General features: G+C 35.2%; 1 protein-coding gene across 2 annotated transcripts; it reads right to left on the reverse strand.

Moving 5' to 3' along the window:
• Positions 1-10983: 10983 nt before the first annotated feature.
• Positions 10984-17575, reverse strand: LOC133802456 (uncharacterized). 2 transcript variants are annotated; one of them, XR_009877349.1, is made up of 8 exons: positions 17164-17575; positions 16538-16685; positions 15721-15912; positions 14604-14732; positions 13214-13383; positions 12864-12994; positions 12009-12160; positions 10984-11276 (listed from the first exon to the last, which is right to left on the reverse strand). XR_009877349.1 is itself a non-coding variant. In XM_062240770.1 (7 exons), the coding sequence occupies exons 1-7, from the start codon at positions 17447-17449 to the stop codon at positions 12083-12085; spliced, it is 1134 nt and encodes a 377-aa protein (XP_062096754.1). In that variant the 5' UTR covers positions 17450-17575; the 3' UTR covers positions 11753-12082. The 2 variants fall into 2 exon arrangements, 1 of the variants encoding a protein (XP_062096754.1); XM_062240770.1 differs by lacking the exon at positions 10984-11276 and having other exon boundaries at positions 11753-12160.
• Positions 17576-22227: the final 4652 nt, after the last annotated feature.

Here is a 22227-nt window from a genome sequence, read left to right on the forward strand (position 1 = left end):
AGCTGAGGCAAGGCCTTATAAGCCACATGAAAAGAATTGGACTCCAAAACAGTGAGCAACTATTTTATTGGTTATTCTGAGCGATCTAGGGGCTATAAGTTTTATGATCCCACAATTAGAAATATTTTTGAGATGGGAACTGCAACATTTTTTGAGGATGTTGAGTTTGGGGGGAGAAATAAGGTAAGAGACATTGCTTTTGAGGAGGAATTGAATTCAAACCCAATTTCTACTATCACTTTTGACAATATTCAGGTTCCTACACCTATTATTCATCAAGAAGTGAATCCAGAACCTCAACAAGACAATGTTGAACAACCCCCTATTCAAAATGAGGCAATTGTTCCAGAAGAACAAACTCAACAACCTCAAGAACCAATGTCATTAAGGAGGTCCACGAGAGAAAGAAGAAGTGCTATTTTAGATGATTATATTGTATATCTCCAAGAACATGAGAATGACAATGGAATGATGGAAGATGGCCCAATCAACTTTCATCGGGCCATGAAAATTTCTAACTCTCAAAAGTGGATGGATGCCATGAATGAGGAGTACAAGTCCATGCAAGACAATAAAGTTTGGGAACTTGTCCCACTACCAGAAGGTGCAAAACCAATTGGTTGTAAATGGATATTTAAAACCAAGAGGGATGCAAAGGGTAATGTGGAGAGGTATAAAGCGCGTCTTGTAGCTAAAGGCTATACTCAGAAGGAAGGCATTGATTATACAGAGACTTTCTCTCCAGTTTCACCGAAATACTCTTTTAGGAAAATAATGGCACTTGTTGCTCACCTTGATCTTGAGCTACATCAGATAGATGTTAAAACAGTGTTTCTCAATGGAGACATTGACGAGACAATTTATATGGTACAACCAAAAAACTTTGTGTCAGGAGACCCAAAGAATATGGTTTGCAAATTGGCAAAATCCATCTATGGACTCAAGCAAGATTCTCGTCATTGGTATCACAAGTTTCATCAAGTAATTATCTCGTTCGGTTTTGAGATGAATGTTGTTGATGATTGTGTATATCACAAGTTCAGTGGGAGTAAGTATATATTCCTGGTTCTATATGTCGATGACATATTGCTTGCCACAAATGATATAGGCTTATTGCACGAAACCAAGAGATTTTTATCTAAGCATTTTGAGGTGAAAGATCTTGGGGATGCTTCTTTTGTATTAGGAATTAAGATACATCGAGACCGTTCTCGAGGTATTATTGGATTATCACAAAAGGGCTATACCGATAAAGTGCTCAAAAGATTTGGCATGCAAGATTGTAGACTAGGAGATGCCCCTGTTGCTAAAGGAGATAAATTCAGTCTTAGTCAGTGTCCTAAATGTAACCTTGAAATTCAAGATATGCAAAAGATTCCCTATGCATCAGCTGTTGGGAGTCTAATGTATGCTCAAGTATGTACGCGTCCAGATATTGCATATATTGTTGGCATGTTATGTAGATATTTAAGCAACCCTGCTATGGACCATTGGATAGCAGCTAAGAGGGTTATGAGATATCTCCAGAGAACAAAAGATTATACATTCACATATAGGAAATCAGATCATTTGGAGGTCGTAGGGTATTCTGATTCTGATTTCGCTGGGTGCCAAGATAGTAGAAAATCTACATCAGGCTATATTTATTTGTTAGTTGGAGAAGCTATACCCTGGAAAAGTGTCAAACAAACACTCGTAGCTTCTTCCACTACGGCAACAGAATTTGTAGCATGATATGAGGCATTAAATCATGGAATATGGCTGCGTAACTTTGTCACTGGGCTGCGCATTTTGGAGAATGTAGAAAGACCACTCAAGTTATTTTGTGACAATAAGTTAGCAGTGTTGTATTCCAACAATAACAGGAGCTCATCCAAGTCAAAGCACATTGACATAAAGTTCCTAGTTGTGAAAGAAAGAGTGCAGAGTGGACAGATATCCATAGAGCACATTGGGACAAACTCCATGATAGCGGATCCGCTCACAAAGGGATTACCACCCAAGGTTTTTCATGAGCACACTGCACATATGGGTGTTGTACTGGTTGAGGATATTATGATTTAGTGGGAGTTTGTATATTTTATTTATTTTATGTTTGTTTCAGACATTTATATACTGAGTTATTATCTGATCAGAAATGAAGTATTCAGTTTATTCACTCTGTTTTGTCATGTTTGATTATGACCTCACTAAAGTTTAAGTAGGAGTAGTAGGGAATAGGCATGTTTAGTTCACATTGCATGCAATTTCCATGCTACGCATCCATGATTGATCTATGTCATTTGACTGTATTTGTATGTGTGACCATTGATGGGTTTAGTCATGATTAATATGATAAAAACCGCTTTGATCCTATATGGATATGGTTGATGGACAAGATTGTTAAAGAATACCTTTATATGATAACAAATTTTGAGCTCATAAGCTTATACATTCATAAGGAAACATATGTTGCCCAAGTGGGAGATTGTTGGATTAAAATCTTATTATGGGCACATATGTATTAATGTATGATGCTATTATAAAGTTTGATACAAAATAAAGTGACCAATTATGTTATAAGTATCATAGGGTATTAAAATGTCATGAAAATAATGTGTAGATACCATAAGTTGTATTTATAATTTGATGAGGGGCCAAATTATAAATACCCAAAATTGATTTAATAATCAGTTTTTTTAATAAATAGGTAATGGTCCTCAAGAAACACATTCTTTTGTATTCTCTCCTTCCCCATCACAGAGAAATACACAGAGAGAAAGTGATTTCTTGGAAGATGAAAACCTTCTCTACTATCTTCACCAATGACTTCAGGTTAGTGCTTCCGCTCTTGTGTTATTCTTCTTTAATTTAACAAAGGTTATATAGAGACATGTTTTAGGGTTTATCATTTATGCACTTTTAGTAACATGATTAACATCTGAGATATTATGTTGAATACTGATGTTTATGTGTGTTGCTTAAGTGTATTTTTATAATCCTAACATATATATCAATGGGTTCATATCTTCATTAAAAATTAGATAAAAGAAAAAAGTATATGTAATGTAATGTATGCATTGAGATTGAATAAAGGGATAATGTTATTTCAAAATCATATATACTAATTGTAATGCTCCAAAATCCCTAATGCGGTTTAATGGCTGGATTAGTAGGCTGGGAGGGTCATAAATGTTTAATTACGCCATTAAATGATAATATGCATGTTTATGTGAATTATATTATAATATGATGTTATATGCATGCATGTGGGTCCACATTTGATTATTAGAGTGTTTTGGTAATTTGGCCCGTTGAGGGCATATTTGTGTATTTTAATGCATATTGTGAGTTATGGATGAAATCCCATTATTATGGAGATATATTCAAGTTATTCGGCATAAGATGGTCTTATGTTTCAAATTAGCAGTTTTCTCATAACGGGGTTTCTTTTATTGGGATATTGAGTAATGAGAATGTTATTTGATGATAAATTGGGAATTATTGAGATCAGGAGGAAATTCTAAGAGTTTTGACTATAATGCCCCCGGGAGTGTTTTCGGGACCCCGAGCACTAGGTTTTATTTGAGGTTACTTAAGCTTGAAGTAGCTTGTCAGATAAAACCGTACGTTAGAAAACCTCTTTCTCTCTTTCCGTTAGTTCGTTTTACCGTTTTAGGCATTTTCGAAGAAATCTTGAGTTTTAGGAGTCGGAATCAAGCAAGGATTAAGGCATAGCGATCCTTGGAAAGATTAGGAGCTTCTTGACCGAAGGATTTGACGAGAAGCAACCCAATCAAAGGTAATCTAAGTTTTAAGTTTTGAGTTTCTAAGCTTCGAATTGGATTTTGTAAATCGTTGAGTTTTTGGTTCGTTTGAGCCTTGGGATTTGATGGTTTTGGATCATTGGGAAGCTTGGGAACTTTGATTTTTGGATTTGGAAGTGTTTAGGTATGTTTTGGAGGGTTTGGGATGAAGGAGATCGGGTTTATGGCTGGTTCTGGGTTGGGGGCCACGACCCTGTTCTTGGGCACCGCGGCCCTAGCTTGAAGAAGCAAGTGGAGCGTTTTGGCCTTGTTGGGCGCCGCGGCCCTTGCTCCTGTTGTGGCTGGGGGCCGCGACTCAAGGTGCTAGGGCCGCAACCCTTGGGTAGTTTTGAGCCCGTTTGAGTGTTTTGACCTCGGGAACTTGGTTTTAGGCCTTGGGATTGTTCCTACTACCCGGATTAGTGGGGATTATTGTTTCGAAGGCTAGATCTTGGTTTGGGAACCTTCGTTAATCATTTTATTGATGGTGTCCCATATTTGGTTATGACTAGGTGACCGCTAAAGGGCTAAAAGTCAGATCGTTCTCAGGGGTCGTTCTTTTATTCATTATCGCTCGAATCAGAGGTAAGAAAAATGCACCCTGTGTATATGACATGCATGATTGTTGTTGAGACATGTTGGTTGATAAATGTGGACATTGATTGCATATTAAATGCTTAGCAGAGCTTGCTTACTTGTGTATGGCACTGATTAGTCAGGGACGGCACTGGTCGCATATTACTGACCTGTGAGTTAGAAACGACATAAGCGTCCTGAATGCAGGGCCTATTAAAGATTAGATCTAATCGATATCAGCGTTGAATGACTCTAGAGCATTAATGCTGGACCGACCCTAAGGTCGATGAAACTCATAAGCACTTGACTAGTCTAAGACTAGTTACTCAGAGCCAGGGCCTAAGGCCTAGGTGACTGCTTGTCACATGGCTAGGGAGCGGAATCCCATGGTTATGACTCTATGGTCATGAGAAAGGTTGTAATGCCCCAAATTTCCTAATAAGGTTTAGGACCTTGATTAGGAGGCCGGGAGGGCCATAATTGATTTATTATGTGATTAAATGATAATATGCATATTTAGGTGTATTAAATATGCATGTGAACCCATTTCTGAGTAATTGGGTGATTTTCATATTTTGGCCATTTCGGACATATTTAGCATATATGTGATATGTGTGTGGTTCTATATTATTATTTGGTTATGCTAAGGTTACTCAACACAAGATGATCCTAGGAGGTAAGCTAGTGGGAAAGTCACAACGGGATTTAAGCTTGACTTGGAGTAAGTTAAGGGGTATTTAGAGCATTACCAGGTTATCGGGTAATGGGAATCAATATTTGGTGATAAATTGGGAGTTAGTAAGATTAGGGGGAAATTCTTGAGGTTTTGATTATTTTGTCCCCGGGGATGTTTTCGGGACCCCGAGCGTTAGGATTTGTTTGAGGCTACTTAAGCTTGAAGTAACCTTTTAAAGAAATAAAAAGAATGTTCTGTACGTTCTCTCTCCCTCTAAGTTTCACTTTCGTTTCTCGATCGCATTTTCGAAGGAAACTTGAGTTCTAGGACTCGGATTAAAGCGAGGATCGAGGCATAGCGATCCTAGGGAAGATTAGAAGTTTATTAGCCGGAGGATTTAGTTGGGAAACAACTCAATCAGAGGTAATTCAAGTTTTAAGTTCTAAGTTTTTAAAGTTTTTAAGCTTGAATTGGACTTTGTGTTTTGATGTGTTTTTGGGTGATTTGAGACATGGGTTTTGTTGGTTTTGGATCATGGGGATGTTTGAGAACTTTGATTTTTGAGTTTGGATATGTTTTTGAAAGGTTTTTAGATGAAGAAATAGAGTTTTTTTGGCTGGGTTCGAGGTTGAGTTGCGGCTCTGTTCTTGGGCGCTACGGCTCAAGCTTGAAGAAGCTGGTGGTTTGGTGCTGATGGGCTATTTGAGCTACGACTCTATTGGGTAGAGCTGAGGCTCTAATTGCTGTCAGAGAAGAGTTTTTGGGCCTGAATTGAGTGGGGCTGCGGCTCTAATGGTTGGGGCCGCGGCTCAAAAGAGGAAAAGTGACTAAAATGGGTTTTTAGCCATGGGAACTCAAACCTTAGGCCTCAGGATCATTCCTACTACCCGAATTGGTGGGGTTTGATGTCTCGGAGGCTAGGTCTTGATTCCGGGATTGGTTTTAGAACTTGAACTCATTGGATCATCGTTTATGGTTGTGACTAGGTTATCACTAGAGGCTTGGAGTAAGGATTGTACTTGTGGCTCATTTATTGGTAACTTGTGCTTGGAACAAAGGTAAGAAAACTACACCCTGTGTATATATGACATGCATGGTTATTCTTGATGCATGTTGGATGTTTAAATGTGGCATGCATGGTTATTGTTGATGCATGTCAAGTGATTAAATGTGATGCATGTAATGCACGAGAAACATGTGATTAGGGGATGCTATGAGTATTGAATATGAGATTGTTCAGAGCTTGAGCCTCTGTATTTATGCATGAGCCTAATTGTGCTAGTAACTATTGAGTAAGCATGTTGAATGCCCTGTATTCGGATATTTGATATATAATATATGTTTGGTGGCATTGCTTGCTTGTATATGGTACTGACTAGTTAGGGATACTGACCTAAGAGTCAGAAACGGCATAAGCGTCCTGAACGCAGGGCCGAATGAAGATTAGATCTAATCGATATCAGTGTTGAATGACTCTAAGACATTAATGTTGGACCGACCCTAGGGTCGATGAATCTTATAAGCGCTTGTCTAGTCTAAGACTAATTACTCAGAGCCAGGGCCTAAGGCCTAGGTGACTGCTTGTCACATGGCTAGGGAACAGTGTTCCATGGTTATGACTCTAGGGTCATGAGGAAGGTTATGTTGGTGACTAATCATCATGCACCTATCATGTTTAAGCTGGTGAAAGGATCACTTATTTATATTGGGAATAAACCCACCTTAGTGACTTGTACAACTATCACTCTTCTATTTGGGGCTAAAAGCCCTGGATGATTATTATAGTCATTGGTTGATGTGTTAAACTCAACAGTACGTGAATTCGTTTGCCTGCTTGACTAGGGTTGTATCTGCTAGGCGTGTGCCTTATGATTTGATGACATATTATTACTGTACATGAGCATATTAAGTTTTCTTGCTGGGCTTCGACTCATGGGTGCTATGTGGTGTAGGTAAAGGCAAAAGAAAGCTGGACCATCCTTGAGTTGGAGAGCTTAGGTGACGATGTGTACATATGTAGCTGCTCGACCACCACGGCCAAGGTTTGAAGAGGAACTAGGGTTAAACCCTGTTTTTCCGCTTAGATCGGCCTGTTGTAAATATTTTCTTGTATTAGACCTCTAAATTATATTTTTGGGACCCCAATGTATGTAATAAATGTTCTAATGAAACGTTATATCTTAACCAAAAATTTTAATCCCTAAATCGCTAATCATACTTAGTTACACGATTTTGGCCAAATGACTCGATTAGCGAGTTTAGCACTGTTTATAAGGCACACCGTAACGGTCCCTAGAGTTTAGGGCGTTACAAAGGTCATGTTGGTGACTACTCATCATGCACCTATCCTGTTTAAGCTAGTGAAAGGTTCACTTATTTGTAAAGCCCTGGTGACCCTATCGTCACATGGCTAGAGGGAACGAAACCCACCTTAGTGACTTTTGCGACTGTCACTCATTTGTTTTGAACTGAAAGTCCTAAATGATGATTATGATCATTGTTGATATTATATTCATGATATATTGTGTTTTCTTGCTGGGCTTTGGCTCATGGGTGCTATGTGGTGCATGTAAAGGGAAAGAGAAGCTCACCCAGCCTTGAGTGGAAAGCTTAGGTGGTGCTGTGTACATATGCGGCCGCTTGACCACCACGGCCAAGGAGTTCTCAGAGGAACTAGGGGGTTTACCCTATTTTTGCCGCTTAGGTCAGCGGGTTTGTAAACTTGAAACAGTAATGACCATTTTGAGTTGTAAATAACTTGTAAATGTTTTCGATGGGCCCATGAACAGTTTATGTTTTAAATAAAATATATCATTTCCTTTTGATTGGTTTTCCACCTTAGCCTATTAATAATACTTAGAAGCACGTTTTTAACCAAATGACTCGGGTAGCGAGTTAAATTTCTGGTTCACCGTTCACTGTAACTGTTCTGGGGTAACCAGAGCGTTATACCAATATACCATCTCGTGGTTTTAAGTTGTGTTGTATTTAAACATATTTTAAAAAAAAAAAAAAGGAATTTTCTAACAAATATTACCATTTTTGTTATTTCATTAGAAAACTTATTTGAGCAATGTTTGAACATTTAGCATCTCAAAATTCTTACACTTTATGCATATTATTCATTAAAAAAATCATTTAGGATTTAACTAATTAAAATTCTTACCCTTTAAATACCAATATTTGAACAATTGATCACTTAGCATTTAATTTTTTTTAAGGAATTTATGAACCCAAAGTAAAAAAAGTAATGATTAAAACATACTTAAATTGCACATATTGTTTACACATAATGACGTGTAATTAATCTCAATCCTATAATCTTAAAAATATCTATAGTTCCTGACAAAACAATCCTATAATTAAATTTAATACACATTGTTGTGTATAAAATATGTGTATTTAATATTACTCTAAGATCAAATTAATCATTCTTCAATTCATAAAAAAACACTTTTAAGTACTGAAATTTAAAAAAAAATAATCATTTAGCATTTAATTACTCAAAATTCTTGAACTTGAAAATTTTATTTTTTAACATTTAACGATCTCAATTTTTGGATTGCATCTAAAGTTTATAAATGATCATTAGTATTTAAATGAAACTTCACGTGAGATAATACTCCAACAATCTGAGTTATTATATTCTTACCATTCAATCACTTTCATACCCAAAATGGCTTTTAATTTCTTCACATCATCTAGACCTAGGAGTGTTTGTTAAACCATCCAAACTACACTAAAATATATGGGTTTGGAACTCTACGTGATCCGTTTGCAAATTGTATTTTTTTTTCAAATTGTGTAGTGTGGTGTGGTGTGTAATTTGAAATTTCATAAATGTTGTTCAAACTGCATTGCACGACACTATAAGAAAACATCAATTTAATTATTACAAAATTATATTTATATCTTAGTTTATACTTTATTCTTACTATTTTGTTTTGAAAATGTTTAGATTAATAATGTACTAATTTTTGAGTTATAAGTTATATATAATGATTATGCATATGTTTATGCTAATTTTTGTTGAATTTTGAGTTAGATATTAGTTTTTGTGATTTTTGATAAGTTATTGGATATATCATGAATAATTTGTGGATTAATTTTTATTTCATGTTGACCGTGAATATGTATTTTTTTATGACAGTCTCTTAATTTTGAATGAGCATATATGTGCATAAGATTTCAAAGTTGAATGAGTGTATGTGTATAAGATTATTTTGAATGAGTGTATGTATTTTGCTAATTGTTAAATTATTTGGTGATAGGTGTAAACCACTTACTTTATAGTATGGTATGGTGCAGATGCAATTAGGAAAATTACTTAAATTGCATATGCAATGTAGTCCAATAAATTTGCAACAAATCGCACAACCCACATTGCAAACACCCCTACCTAGATCCCAACATGATTTCATAATTTTTATTCAACATGTAGTTAAATGAGTCTATGATGAATCATCATATAATTGCTAGGAATATTCTAACTCTTAGAGACTAAAACTTATTAAAAGAAAGACTTGATTGCGTCAAAATTGATTACTATCTTCTTTCACCATATAAGCTACTAATTCAGTGTCAAATATTGGCCAATATCTACTTGTAAGGTAAGTAGTGAAGATTTTGAATTCCGAAATTGTGATATTACAATAAAATAGTCAACGACTTCTTAAAATAGGTAAATAACGGAGTAAGGAAAATAATACATTATCTAAACATGTGTCAATACATGCTAACAATATTAATGAGTAATTCAATGATTGAAAGAGTTTTGAAGAATACTAAGTTGTCATTTGGTACGAAAAGTTTAAAATAATCTAGTTAACTAAGATATTAAGAAGGAGAATATAATTGTCTGAAAATTTGTAAACTGTGTTTGGTTATGCATGAGAATATTTAATTAGATTTATATTAATTGAATTTCATTGTTACATTGTTTGGTTAAACATGATAATCTAATACATTATTTAAAAACAATTAATTATATGTGAAATCCCCTTTGTTAAGATTGGTGAGAATGTTTAGAATCCATATTTTTTAAAGAGTTTAATAATACCCTCCTATTGGTAATCTCATTTCCAAAGTAATAATTTTTAAGGGCTTCTATAAAGAAAAACCTTATACCAAATATAAGAATATTAAAAATTATTATTCCCATAAATAATTACACTATACCAAACAACCCCTAGTGAATGAGCAAATGATATTGACCATAGAAGTTGAACATGTGATAGACATTATATCATAAGTGAACTTTCAATATAATAATCTTCCCCTTGATATAAATTTTTTTATCACATGCATAATTATAGCCACGTGATATGATCAATCTAAATTGATTATAATTATGTTTGATATACTTAATTATAGTGTTACTAATTGTGATTTATGTTGTATCATTCTAAAATCTAAATTGGATTACAAATCATATTATGCTAATTCATAAATAATTATAAATTATACCGTATTGACTCAAATATAATTACTAACTTTGTCTCCTAAGAGCACTTACATTAGAAAAGCTAAAATAGCTAATATCTATAAAATATAGATAAAAATCCCTAAAACAACATCCATTGGATGCTGTATAGCTACTGTAATTTATAAATATTTTACATATATCTACAATGTTAAGCCATATTTAGAGAGAACTATTCATGTAGCAAAATAATATTTTATTAATTTTTATAACATTACAATATATAAGGATATTATTGATAATTAAAAAATATATTTGAAATGAATAAAAAATGTGTGAAAATATAATATTTAAATGATATAGAAAAAAAATAAAGAATCTATGGTAAAATATAAAACTTAAAAGTAAAATAAAAAAATATATATTTTTGAAAAAGAAATTTAAAAAATGAATTGAAATAGAGCACGATGTGAATGCTCTAAATCCTCACTTCTATATACAACGGCTAATTATGACATAAGTGGTAAAGTACAAAAATGTCCTTGTATGGAATGATTACTGCAAATACAGGTGAAAGTTGGTTCTGAGTTAAATATATTTTAAAATGTTGTACTTTGTAGTCTATTCTGGTACTGGATTTGTCTCATTTAGTCTACTCACAACAGACAGAGAAATCCTATGGTTCCCAGAAAAATATTATTTGAAAAGTCTGTCTTTCTCTCTGTCAACAAGTGTGTCTGTGATGGCATTTTTGCCCCTGTCCCCCCTCCCCTAATCAATGACTTGTTTCCAGCTTTTCAAGGGCTCCACCGCAAACCTATATTTTCAATTCATTTCATCATGTCTTTTCTTTTTCACTTGCAAAATGTTTCTTATTCCATTAAAAACAAATTCTTTATCAAAAGACAATGATCTAGAAAAAGAAAAATGGAAAATGCAAGAAAAAATGAGGAAAGAAAATATTTTCCTCCCTTAGAATTATCACATTTCTTTTCAAGCTTTTATCCTTCTCAATCTAAATGTGATAATTCTAAGTTTTCTAAACTTATATTATATTTTGAGTCAATCTCTCGAATAATTTCCTCCCTTTTTATGTTAAAAAATAAAATAGAATAAAATTCCCTCCATTTTTTGTCTTTGTTTTTTCTCTCTAAAAAACCTCGAGTAAAGAGAAGTTCCTAACTTCTAATTATCACCTTTTTTGGTTTAAAGAAAAAGAAAAAGAAAAGTCCATTAGAATCAAGGAAATAAAAAGGATCAGATTAAGTAGTGGATCACATTAAAGGGAAAAAATAACTCAACTCATGAAAGTTTCTTCATCCATGAATACTTGTGAAACAAAGAAATTGTACAGATTAAGCAGCACATCTAGATTATAAAAAGAATCCAACCAAGAAATCATTTTGGTTCTGTGGTAAGTTGCTCTATACATTGGTGATGTGTAAAACACAAACAAATAACTCAAAAGTATTCAAGTAAGAATTGCTGATGGCCATAGGGATAAAGCCATTTTCTTAGCAGCAAGAGAGAAAGGGATGAAGACTCTTACATAAGAAATCGAGTTATAATCTTGGCTTCTTTCTTTTGAACTTCTTCTATAACTTTCAGCTCTATGAACAAATGTTAGCTGTGGTTGTTTCCTTCTGATTCTTTCATCAAGAAATTGAAACCCAACAATGCTGCCCCAATAGCAGGCTCCACCTGAATTTAGAGATTGGTTCAACCATTACAACCTCAAAAGAGGAGTGAAAAATGCAAAAGTAATGCAATTATTGTACTAGTGCTGGAAATTTTATCATCAGCAGCAGTTCTTTTCATAATTGCAGAGTTTTATAACATGCATAGAAAGGAATTCATGTGAAACCAATGATTCTAACATGAACATGGAATGTTTGGAAGGTAGTTGAGCATAATAACCCCGATAAATGATTTTCTTTATCAGTCTCAACTTAGGACCAACATGGTAAAATAATAATTCGATAAATAAGATAATGCATAATAAAAGTACAGGATCCACAAAATATATAAATTGATAATTTCATAATACTGAAACTAAATACGTATGACCAAACTATGAGGATGTATATTTATCTATTAGTGTTGTTTTCTTCTTAATATTGATGTTGACTTGACTGTCATTTTCAACTTTTTGTAAGGTGGTAAGAAGCATTGGTGGAGACATTCTCATATCACAACAATAAATAATTCAGTCTTTATTACATTAATATATAAATAGCTCACTAAATTAATCATTTTCTGTGATCCAAGTATTGATAGTTTATAGAGATTTTACTAAACTAAAAGAGAGAGTTGTAAGACTCTTTAATATAACGACACTCCGCTAACCAGTGAATGCAAATTATTTGTAACTAATGATTTTCACAGAAAAGCGTAAAATGATAACCTTTGGTTGTATTGGCTGAGCATTAGGGAAGAATTTCCGGATACAGTCCACAACTTTGTTTCCTATATCCCAAGTTGTCTTGGTTTCAAGGACACCACCAACCATCACAACAGGAAATGAGCCAGTATTATCTGCAATCAAATTTCAGTATGAATCATGAAGTAGTTAATGTGATCTTATTGACTTGTGAAACTACGCACAGAAAGATCATATTTGTGCTGCCATTATACAAAACATTTCAGATAGTCCGACTCTTCAATTTCATTCCACTTCACTTCCTTAATTCAAATTGCTAAAACCTAGTAAACAGAAAATCATTTGATCCAACTAAATGATGATATCATTTTTACCTTCACCACACAAGCGGAGCCTTTCAACAACAGCCTTAACACTGAGAGCTAATTCCTTGATAGCCTCAGTTAGGATATCATGTGCAATTTGATCTCCACCTTCTGCACATGATACCACTTCTGGAACTAGTGCTGCAATGCGAGCCCATGATCGATCTTCATAAGTCCACCTAAATTCAATGACACTGACGTCAGCCTGAAAACATTTCTTGATCACAATGCCTGACAATAAACTAAGTAAGTTTATCTATAAGTGATCAAGTTTTTCACAAGGCCATCTTCTCTCCAATTCAAAGACTAAACCTTGAGACAAAGCAAAGCGACTTTCATTTTAATTCTGCATGATGATGCACTTGAAGAAGCATCATAAGATCACAGAGATATTGCAACAAGAGATGCTTGCAGTAGGCTTGACACTAGTCTGCCAAGAACTGAAACATAAATTCACCTCCTAAAGAGAGAAGGGGGAAAGAAGCATAAATACAAGAGAGCAGACCACTTTGGCAAAGCATTGACCTTATAAAAAACACAGAAATACGAAGGAACAGCTTCTCATATCTAAGTTTTGGCAATGCGTTGTACAGCCCATATCACTACTCTCACAGGAAGAATAAAAAAAGAGAACTGTCAAAGTGCAGATCCAAAGATTAGGACCAGAAACGTAATAGACCGAGCTTTAGTGTTTTTTTTTGGGTCTAAGCAAACAATCCATATCCATGCAGATATTACCTTGCTTACCCCAATGTTATTGCATACTGGATCTTCAAAATTGCTCTCTTAATCACCTTCAGCCGTAAAAATAAATCAATTTGTTTAAGCTTCATTTCCACTTTGGATAAGACAAAAAATATCAGTTGAGTACAAAGATACATATCCATTCAGCTCAAGGCAAAAAATGATCATGGTATACAGAAGCTGCAGATCGGCTCAGCTTCATGAGAGAAAACAGTTTAAATAATAAAAAGAAACACACTAGGTTTTGGGTTTAAATATAAGCCTCTGAAGAATAGAGGGGAATGCAATAAGTCTCTCCTCTCACAACTTAACAATCTTATGAGATTTTGCCACCCAGTCATCACAGAAATGCATGAACAGAACCAATCTGATAATGAGATGGTAACAAATGTGTATTGCTTTATTGTAGGTCGCTAAACTTTAAAGTATCTTGTCAATAACTAGCAGTAGTGACTATAATAAGCAATTTGAATAAAAATTAGACGTAGCTAAGCCTATTTATGGATATGTAACTAACAAATCTTAAATCAACTAGCAACTGTAGGAATTTAACACATACTAAAACTCAAATTACTCAAAATCAGATAAAACCTAATAATAAAACATATTTATCAAACAATTCTAATTATTATCTATTTGATTCTGCATCACATACCCAATAATTTCATCAGGAGAAGAAAGACCAAGAGCCTTCAGAATTCTACTTGTAAGCATTGTCTGCAAACCTCGACCATCATAAGCCCTTATTACTGCAGTTAATGCCTGTGCAGCAATCCCATAACCACTGCAAATTGTAAGTATTTTATTGATCAGATCGTTTACTACTAAATCCATAAACACAAAATTGTATTCATTAGAAGATCTTATAATTTCTAAAAACAGTCTTTTATGGCTAAAAAGTTTATGTGCAATCAACAAGAATAAAAATACAAGTTTACAAAGTATAATTTAAAGTAACATATACATATTATATTGAAGAAAAAAACCCATGAAAGTTGCTAAAAGGCCATGTATCATTTTTTTTTAAAAAGGACAAGGCTATATATTTCAATATTTCTGTGTGGGAAGTCCAACACGCACAGCTATTCACACATTTAGAAAATATCTGCGGTAAGACCCAAAAAATAAAAAAACTAGACATTTTGACCAATTACTTTTTCTCTATAAACTCAATCATCTGTGTCTTTATATCTTTTTTCCTCTTCTTTCCAAACAATCCAAATTCATACATTTTTCATTTTTTCCTTATTACTAAAGTTATCAAGTCTTCAACTCGCAAAAGTTTACATGGCAACAAAATTTAGATATTTAACAAATAAAATTTTTAGTAAGCATATATAGAGCAAGCAATTTGTATATTCGTAAATTAACCTGGCATCAAAATGTTAGGTTAATAATTACAAACTATTCTTTCCTTTTTCAAGAATAGGTTCTTCATCAATGACAAATTTTGACCATTGACCCCTATTAAGAAAGGTGATTGTCCAAAGTCAACTCTCTTATCCTATGGCTCCATGAGACGAGCTTTGAACAGAATACTACTCTTTGCAACTCTGTTTGAAGCTAATAAAAATTAAATAAATAAGCACTCAAATATTGCCTATTCATTCAAGAAGAAACAATAGTAAGGCTTTCTGTTTTTAGAACTTTCCTCTGTATCACATCAATGAGAGATCATCAATAGAAAAAAATACAAAATAAAGTTGACAAAGATAGCATATCTTCTTCATTCAGAAAATTAAACTCAATGCATAATAAAGGTAGGTTGATACCTTCCCCAATCACCTAAGATAGGTCCACCACCCGCAGCACGAGCCTCTTTGCCATCTTCAGAAAAGCCATAGGCAATGCTCCCTGTACCAGCAACCAATACACATCCATGAAGCTTTCCCATGGTCCCACTTGCTAAAGCTGCGACAGCATCATTTTGAACATATACTTTAACATGCGAAGGGAATATTTCCCTGAAAATTCAATCGAGAAACTCCAAGTAAATTAGAGATTAATATGACCAAAAATGAAAGACACTCCAAGGAAATTAGAGAGCAGTATGACTACAAAGGTAAGGGAACTCATTTCGTCCTATTAAGACATTATCGTGAACCTGTTTGCATTGACATTTTAAATTAGAATATGTCTGCATACCAGGCAATCAACATAGTAAACAATAAATGCCCAAGATAACATAAAACTATAAAATGCACCTAGGGATCATAGAACTTAAACTCCACATGCATGAAACTTGTTTCAACACCAAAGCATTATAACATCATATTCATAACTGAGCTAAACTTATATTCTTGATACATATAAAAATACATATGTATATATTCCTTTATAAGCTCCATCTTAAACAATAATTATATATGTCATCTTTCTGCTTTAACTGAAAGCATACAGAAGCACACTGTAAAAGGTCAACTTAAAAATCACAAATGAAATTCACACTTAGAGCTTTGACACAGCTTAAGACCACTTTATAGGTTGAACTCTTTAAGATCAACTTTATGTGAAAGCCAAGATTAATTTAATTCAACATACAAGAGAATGGAAAACATTACTATGAACAAAATATTCAGATTCGCTCACCTTAGCCAAATCAGTATCATCTCCTGATCAGTTGGATGGTTAACACCAGAGACACCTAAACAAACAGCTCGAACAGCAGACCAGTTTGAACCAGATTTTTTAAGGGTCTCTGTAATAACCTGCTCCAGTGTTTCCTTGGCAGCATTTTCTGCCCAATCCAACACATTTTAAAATAACTAAGATGAGAGACATCAAAACAAGTCACTGAACTTTCTGTATCAGTGGTTTTCTTGTTCATTACATTCCAAGATTAATAAGTAACCTATTTACTAGAACAAATCTAAAATTCAAAAGGAACCGTCATCATAGTAAAGTTCACACAAATAAGAATATAATAAACATTAGCTTAAACTGAAAAAAGGTTAAAGATTGAATCTATTTATTCAAAATGTGAAAAACAATAGCTAATCCTTTTTCCTTAAACTGAGAAAATAAATTGGGCAAATTTCAAAATTAAAGGCAATAGCTAAAGCTAACGTTTATGCAACATAAACGAAATTTGAATAAGGTTTGCCAAACTAAACAAGAGCAAAGGAATAAAATTACCTTTTGTCAAAAAAAAGAAATCACAGCCTAATCAGTTGATGAAATAATATTTAACCGAAAAAGAGAGAAGGAATTGAAACCTCCAACGCTATTATAGTTAGAGCAACCGCTGACAGCGCGAGCGAGAAGAGGAAGCGGGTCAGGGAGGTTATTGGGGTTCTCCATCAATGGAAGCAGTGGCAAGCATACACAGACAGTAGAAGTGGTACCACCGTCCAAACCCAAAATGACGTCGGGGCCATCTCCATTTTCACGTGCTTTATCATCTTCTCTAGCGGAACCCCCGTCGCAGAAATTCCCTTCACACCCATTTCTGCAACTATTCGTGGGAACCAAATGAGGATGACCAAACCCTCGATCAGCCATGAATGGATAGTTTTGGCTTTTAGAATCAAAAGCGTTGCCGAGAAGAAAACCGAACCCAGTTTTCTGTTAATTTGCAGCTCTGCCACGCTCCCAAGGTGGTTGACCAATCACACTTTTTTATCTTTTATTTTGTTCGAATTTTAGGCCAATCAATCACATATATTGTTTTACATTAAATTAAATTGGGAAATTTGATTATTGATGCTTATATTAGCTTAATAATTAAAATTTGAATTAAAGTTAAACACCACATGAAATCAATGCTCATCTTTCATTTAATACCAAAAATACCCCTCTCATAACACATTTCCTCTCTATTCTCCCTCTTCCTCTCTACCTCTCTTCACCATACATTCTCTCTCACTCTCTCTTCACCATACGTTTTACACACAAGATTTCCATACTAAAATCTTGCAAGAAAGATACACATTCGGACATTGTGGATTGTTTGAGGAGAAACACTAAGCTTTGTGTTATTTTTGCTCATTGTGATGGGTAAGTGATTTTCTTTGATTCTTGTTGTTGTTGGTTGTTTTTATGGTTTAGAATGCTGTTTAGATGTTGGATCTGTAGTTTGTTGGTATTTTTTGCTGTTTTTTGGGTGAAAATCGTGTTCTGTGAAAATCTGCGTTTTTTTTTGGGTTCCCTGAGTTTTTTTCTAAATGCCCGATAGTGTCCGATATAGGCCCGATTCGGGCACGATAGTTGTTGAGTTTCAAGGTTAGGGATGAAGGTCCGATGGCAACCCGATGGTTACCCGATAGGTTTTGTTACCCGATGGTCATTCAGGTCCGATGGCTACCCGATTATTGTTTTGAATCTATACACCCTTTTAAGTACGATAATGGATCGATAGTAGTCCGATATATGCCCGATTGTTGTTATTAAGTTACTGCGGACCTAATAGTACGATGGTACACGATGGTACCCGATACGTGCCCGATATTAGTGTTTTAAGTGATCAAAAACATAAATAAAACTTTGCCCGATACCGCCCGATATGGCCCGATATTGGTACGATGATAAAAAATGTCGAACTAAATTTCGACATTTTGTTGCCATTTACTGATTTTTTTTTCTTTGTACATGATAGGGTCAACTTTGTTTGCATACTTGATGTATAATGGTGTTTGGGAGCGTGAAGGTAGAGATTGGGTTTTTAATGGAGCCGAAAATTTAACGTTCGAGTTGGAGAAGGACATAACTTACTCACAACTTGTTGAACTTTTGTACTCAGAGCTGGAGGTTGACAGAGTGCAGTATGACTTGAAATTAGAAGTGAATTATAAGTACATGAAAGAGTTAATGTATCGGCCTGAACTTATAAGGAATGACAAGGGTGTAAGCTTATATTTGTCAATGCTTTTGAAGAAGCCAGATGAATTTGTTCCCCTTTTTGTGACTTTGGTGGAGAAGAATATCATTGTTGATCGTAATCCTCCACCAAGTACTGTTAAGGATACTCGTAGTGAGGTTGGGACTTATGTTCCAGAAACAAATCCGGAGGTGCTGGTAGCCACTGCTGTACCTGAATCAAACCCTTTCATACCGACAGTTGATCATGTAGCACAGATGCCATTTCATGATGATTTTCCTGATTGTCCTGACCCTGAAGATGATATTGAGGGCAATGACGATTTTCCTGATTATCTTGAACCTGATGCTGATTTTGATTGCAATGATGATGTAAGAGACAACCAAGAAACAGAGGTCCGTTCTCAAGCTTTGAGCCTGAGTCCATTGTCGTACCAAATACCGAGGCAAACAACATGTAGAAGTAGACACCGTAGAGAAGATCGCCAAACACCTGGTACTAGTAGTAGTCGTCTAGACGGAACAAATGATGCTAGAGAATTTAGTGATCCACTCTCTTCTTCGACATATTATAGTAAATTCAAAGCTCAGATGTTTACAAGAGAAGACATTGAGGATAATAGTCACTATATATCTATGGGTGGCACATCGGGCGGGGAGATTCATTTAGGAAAGTTTTTCAGAGACAAGGAACATTTAAAGAAGGTTGCTGACTTGTTTACAATAAAGAAGGGATTCGACTTTATAGTTAAGAAGTCTGGTACTGATATTTGGTACATTACATGCAAGGATCCTGATTGTGGGTGGAGGTTAAGAGGGAAGAAGAAGCAACTTTCTAACATGTTTGAGGTGACAGCATTTGAAAATGTACACACATGTTCCCTCGATGTTCGAAAAAAAGATAACCGTTAAGCATCACCTTTGGTAGTTGCCGAACTGATCAAGGATAAATTCTTAGTTAACGGTTCAGATTATTTAGCCTCCAAAATAAGAGAAGATATGAAGAATTCTTTTGGGATCGAAATGAGTTATGAGAAGGCTTGGAGATGCAGAGAGAAGGCACTCCACATAGTTAGGGGTACGCCTGAAGCTTCATATTCGAAGTTACCTGGGTACTTGCACATGCTGCAGTTGTACAATCCCGATTCCATTACTGATTTCAAGGTAGACAAGGGTCGCTTCAAGTATTGCTTTTTTTCTCTGGGTGCTTGTAGGCGGGGATTCAAGTTTTGTCGACCTGTTATATGTATTGATGGGTCCTTCTTGAAAACTAGGTATGGTGGCCAAATGTTGTGTGCCGTGGCATTGGATTTAGACAGCCACATATTTCCGATTGCTTTCGCAATAGTTGACAGTGAGAACCACGACTCTTGGACCTATTTCATGAGGAAGTTGAAACAAGCGATTGGTGATGTTGAGAACTTAGCATTCGTATCGGATAGGCATCAAAGCATTGTTCATGCTTTGGAACTTGTCTTCCCTGATGCACCCCACGGCGCATGCTACCACCACATTATTATGAACGTGGTTAGCAAGTTCAAGACTGATTGCTTCACGGATCATATTTACAGTTGTGCATACTCGTATAAGAAGACAAATTTTGAAAGAGAATTTGAGAAGATAAAAGCAATGGATGTTCGAGTTGCACTATATCTTGAGGGCATTGGATTTGAAAGATGGGTTTGTGCATACTTTCCAGGGGACCGTTACAATGTAATGACAAGTAATTGGGCTGAAAGTTTCAACAGCAAAACTAAGGACGCAAGAGCCTTCCCGATCACTGCTTTTGTTGAATTCATCAGGTTTACTATTCAAACATGGTTTGCTACTCGAAAGGAAAACGCTGAAAAGTGTAGCACGTCTCTATCACCAGTTATGGAGGGGGACTTGTCATGTCAATTTGAGAAATCTTGGTTCTTAAGCGTCGACAAAGCTGGACCTTATACATTTAATGTCCACCCCGGAGGAACAGTTCAGAGCGGTGGTATAGTTGATTTGGAGGCACGAACATGCAGTTGCGGCCTATTCCAAATCATGAAGATTCCTTGTCCACATGCATGTGCTGCTGCTCAAGAATGAAATATTAGCATGTACGCATTGTGCTCTCAATATTACACAAGAGAGTGTTGGAAGAGCACATATGAGGGGATAATTATGCCAGTTGGTGATGAGGATGATTGGGAATTGCCTGAAGACATTAAGAACATCCAAGTTGGAGTATCGATTGAGAAGAAACCTGTAGGCCGACCGAAGAAGCAAAAGGTCGGACGAATTAGGAAAAATCGATATCCTTCTAATGGAGACAAGGTTGTGATACAACGATGTTGTAGCAAGTGTGGTGGTAAAGGGCACAACAAAGCGTCTTGCAAGTACCGAGGTTAAATTGTTTTGTTTGTATTCTAGTTGACCTATTGTGTTTTATTTCTGCTTGAACTAGTAATATTTGTTATGTGCTGGATTTTGCAGGTTTTTTTCTGTTTTTTTCTCCATTATGAAACTCTTAACTATGTAATAATCCAGTGTTGGTCCGATAGTGCACGATGTCGGTACGACAATGCACGATATCATTTGTTGTATGATTATTTAAATGTATCTTACAATATGGTACGACGTTGCTCGATGTAGTACGATAGTTAATGTACGACATTAGGGTACGATAATGTACGATATTGGTCCGATAGTGGTACGATGATATGGTTTCAGTCCAGTTTCGTGAAATTTGTGAGACATGTGAGGGTACGATAGAGTACGATAGTGATCGATGATAGTACGATTGCAAAGATTAAACACATTAAAATGTAGTAATTACAAAAAGAGCAATAAAAAAAATTATACAATTAAAAAAAATTAAGACCGTTCAACATAAGTTTTGGTAGAATAAGTCTACACACCACCTTTGCCTAAAAAATTTCATATTATTGTCAAATGGTAGTTGTAGAAGCTTATGTTCGATATGCTCAATTACGTAACATCCGCAATCGCCACTGCATTAGAAAATAAACAATAATTTAATAAAGTTTTGTAATTAAGAAATAATAATTAATATGTGATATTTAATAAAGTTCACCTGGATTTTGTTTGCGGTACGAATTCACGTGGAGTGAGTTTCCAATCGAAGGGCCTGACCTGGTTCTCTGATGCTGTCAACTGAGGCGCGAGTATAAGGTCATGGTTCTCAAATAAACTGGACTGTCGCAAGACCGACGGGAAAATGGTACACCAGTCAACCATCAAACTGATCAAATCATTTTCGGAAATTGATCCAATACTGGAGTCAAAGATGTTGAACATCCACCCATTCAGGTCTGCCTCTACAGCTACCCAATGCAATTGGTCTTTCAAGAAGAGGGCAAAATAAATGAACTCCTTGTTCTGCCAACTCGGTAAGAACTGGACTGCATCACCCCTAACCAGGTCCAATATACTGTCATCCCAACTAAAGCTAGAGTAGTCAGAACTTGGAA

The sequence above is a fragment of the Humulus lupulus genome, chromosome 9, assembly GCF_963169125.1.
Source record: "Humulus lupulus chromosome 9, drHumLupu1.1, whole genome shotgun sequence".
In the NCBI taxonomy this organism is placed as follows: Eukaryota; Viridiplantae; Streptophyta; class Magnoliopsida; order Rosales; family Cannabaceae; genus Humulus; species Humulus lupulus.

Bases quoted from the DNA above. Each gene is read 5' to 3' on its own strand.
- LOC133802456 (XM_062240770.1), bottom strand. From the start codon at position 17,449: ATGGCTGATCGAGGGTTTGGTCATCCTCATTTGGTTCCCACGAATAGT. The intron at 13,384-14,603 runs GTATGTGATGCA...CATTGAATTTAG, and splicing joins TCTCCTGATGAAATTATTGG to GTGGACTTATGAAGATCGAT. The intron at 12,995-13,213 runs GTAAAAATGATA...ATTTGATTGCAG, and splicing joins GCTCCGCTTGTGTGGTGAAG to ATAATACTGGCTCATTTCCT.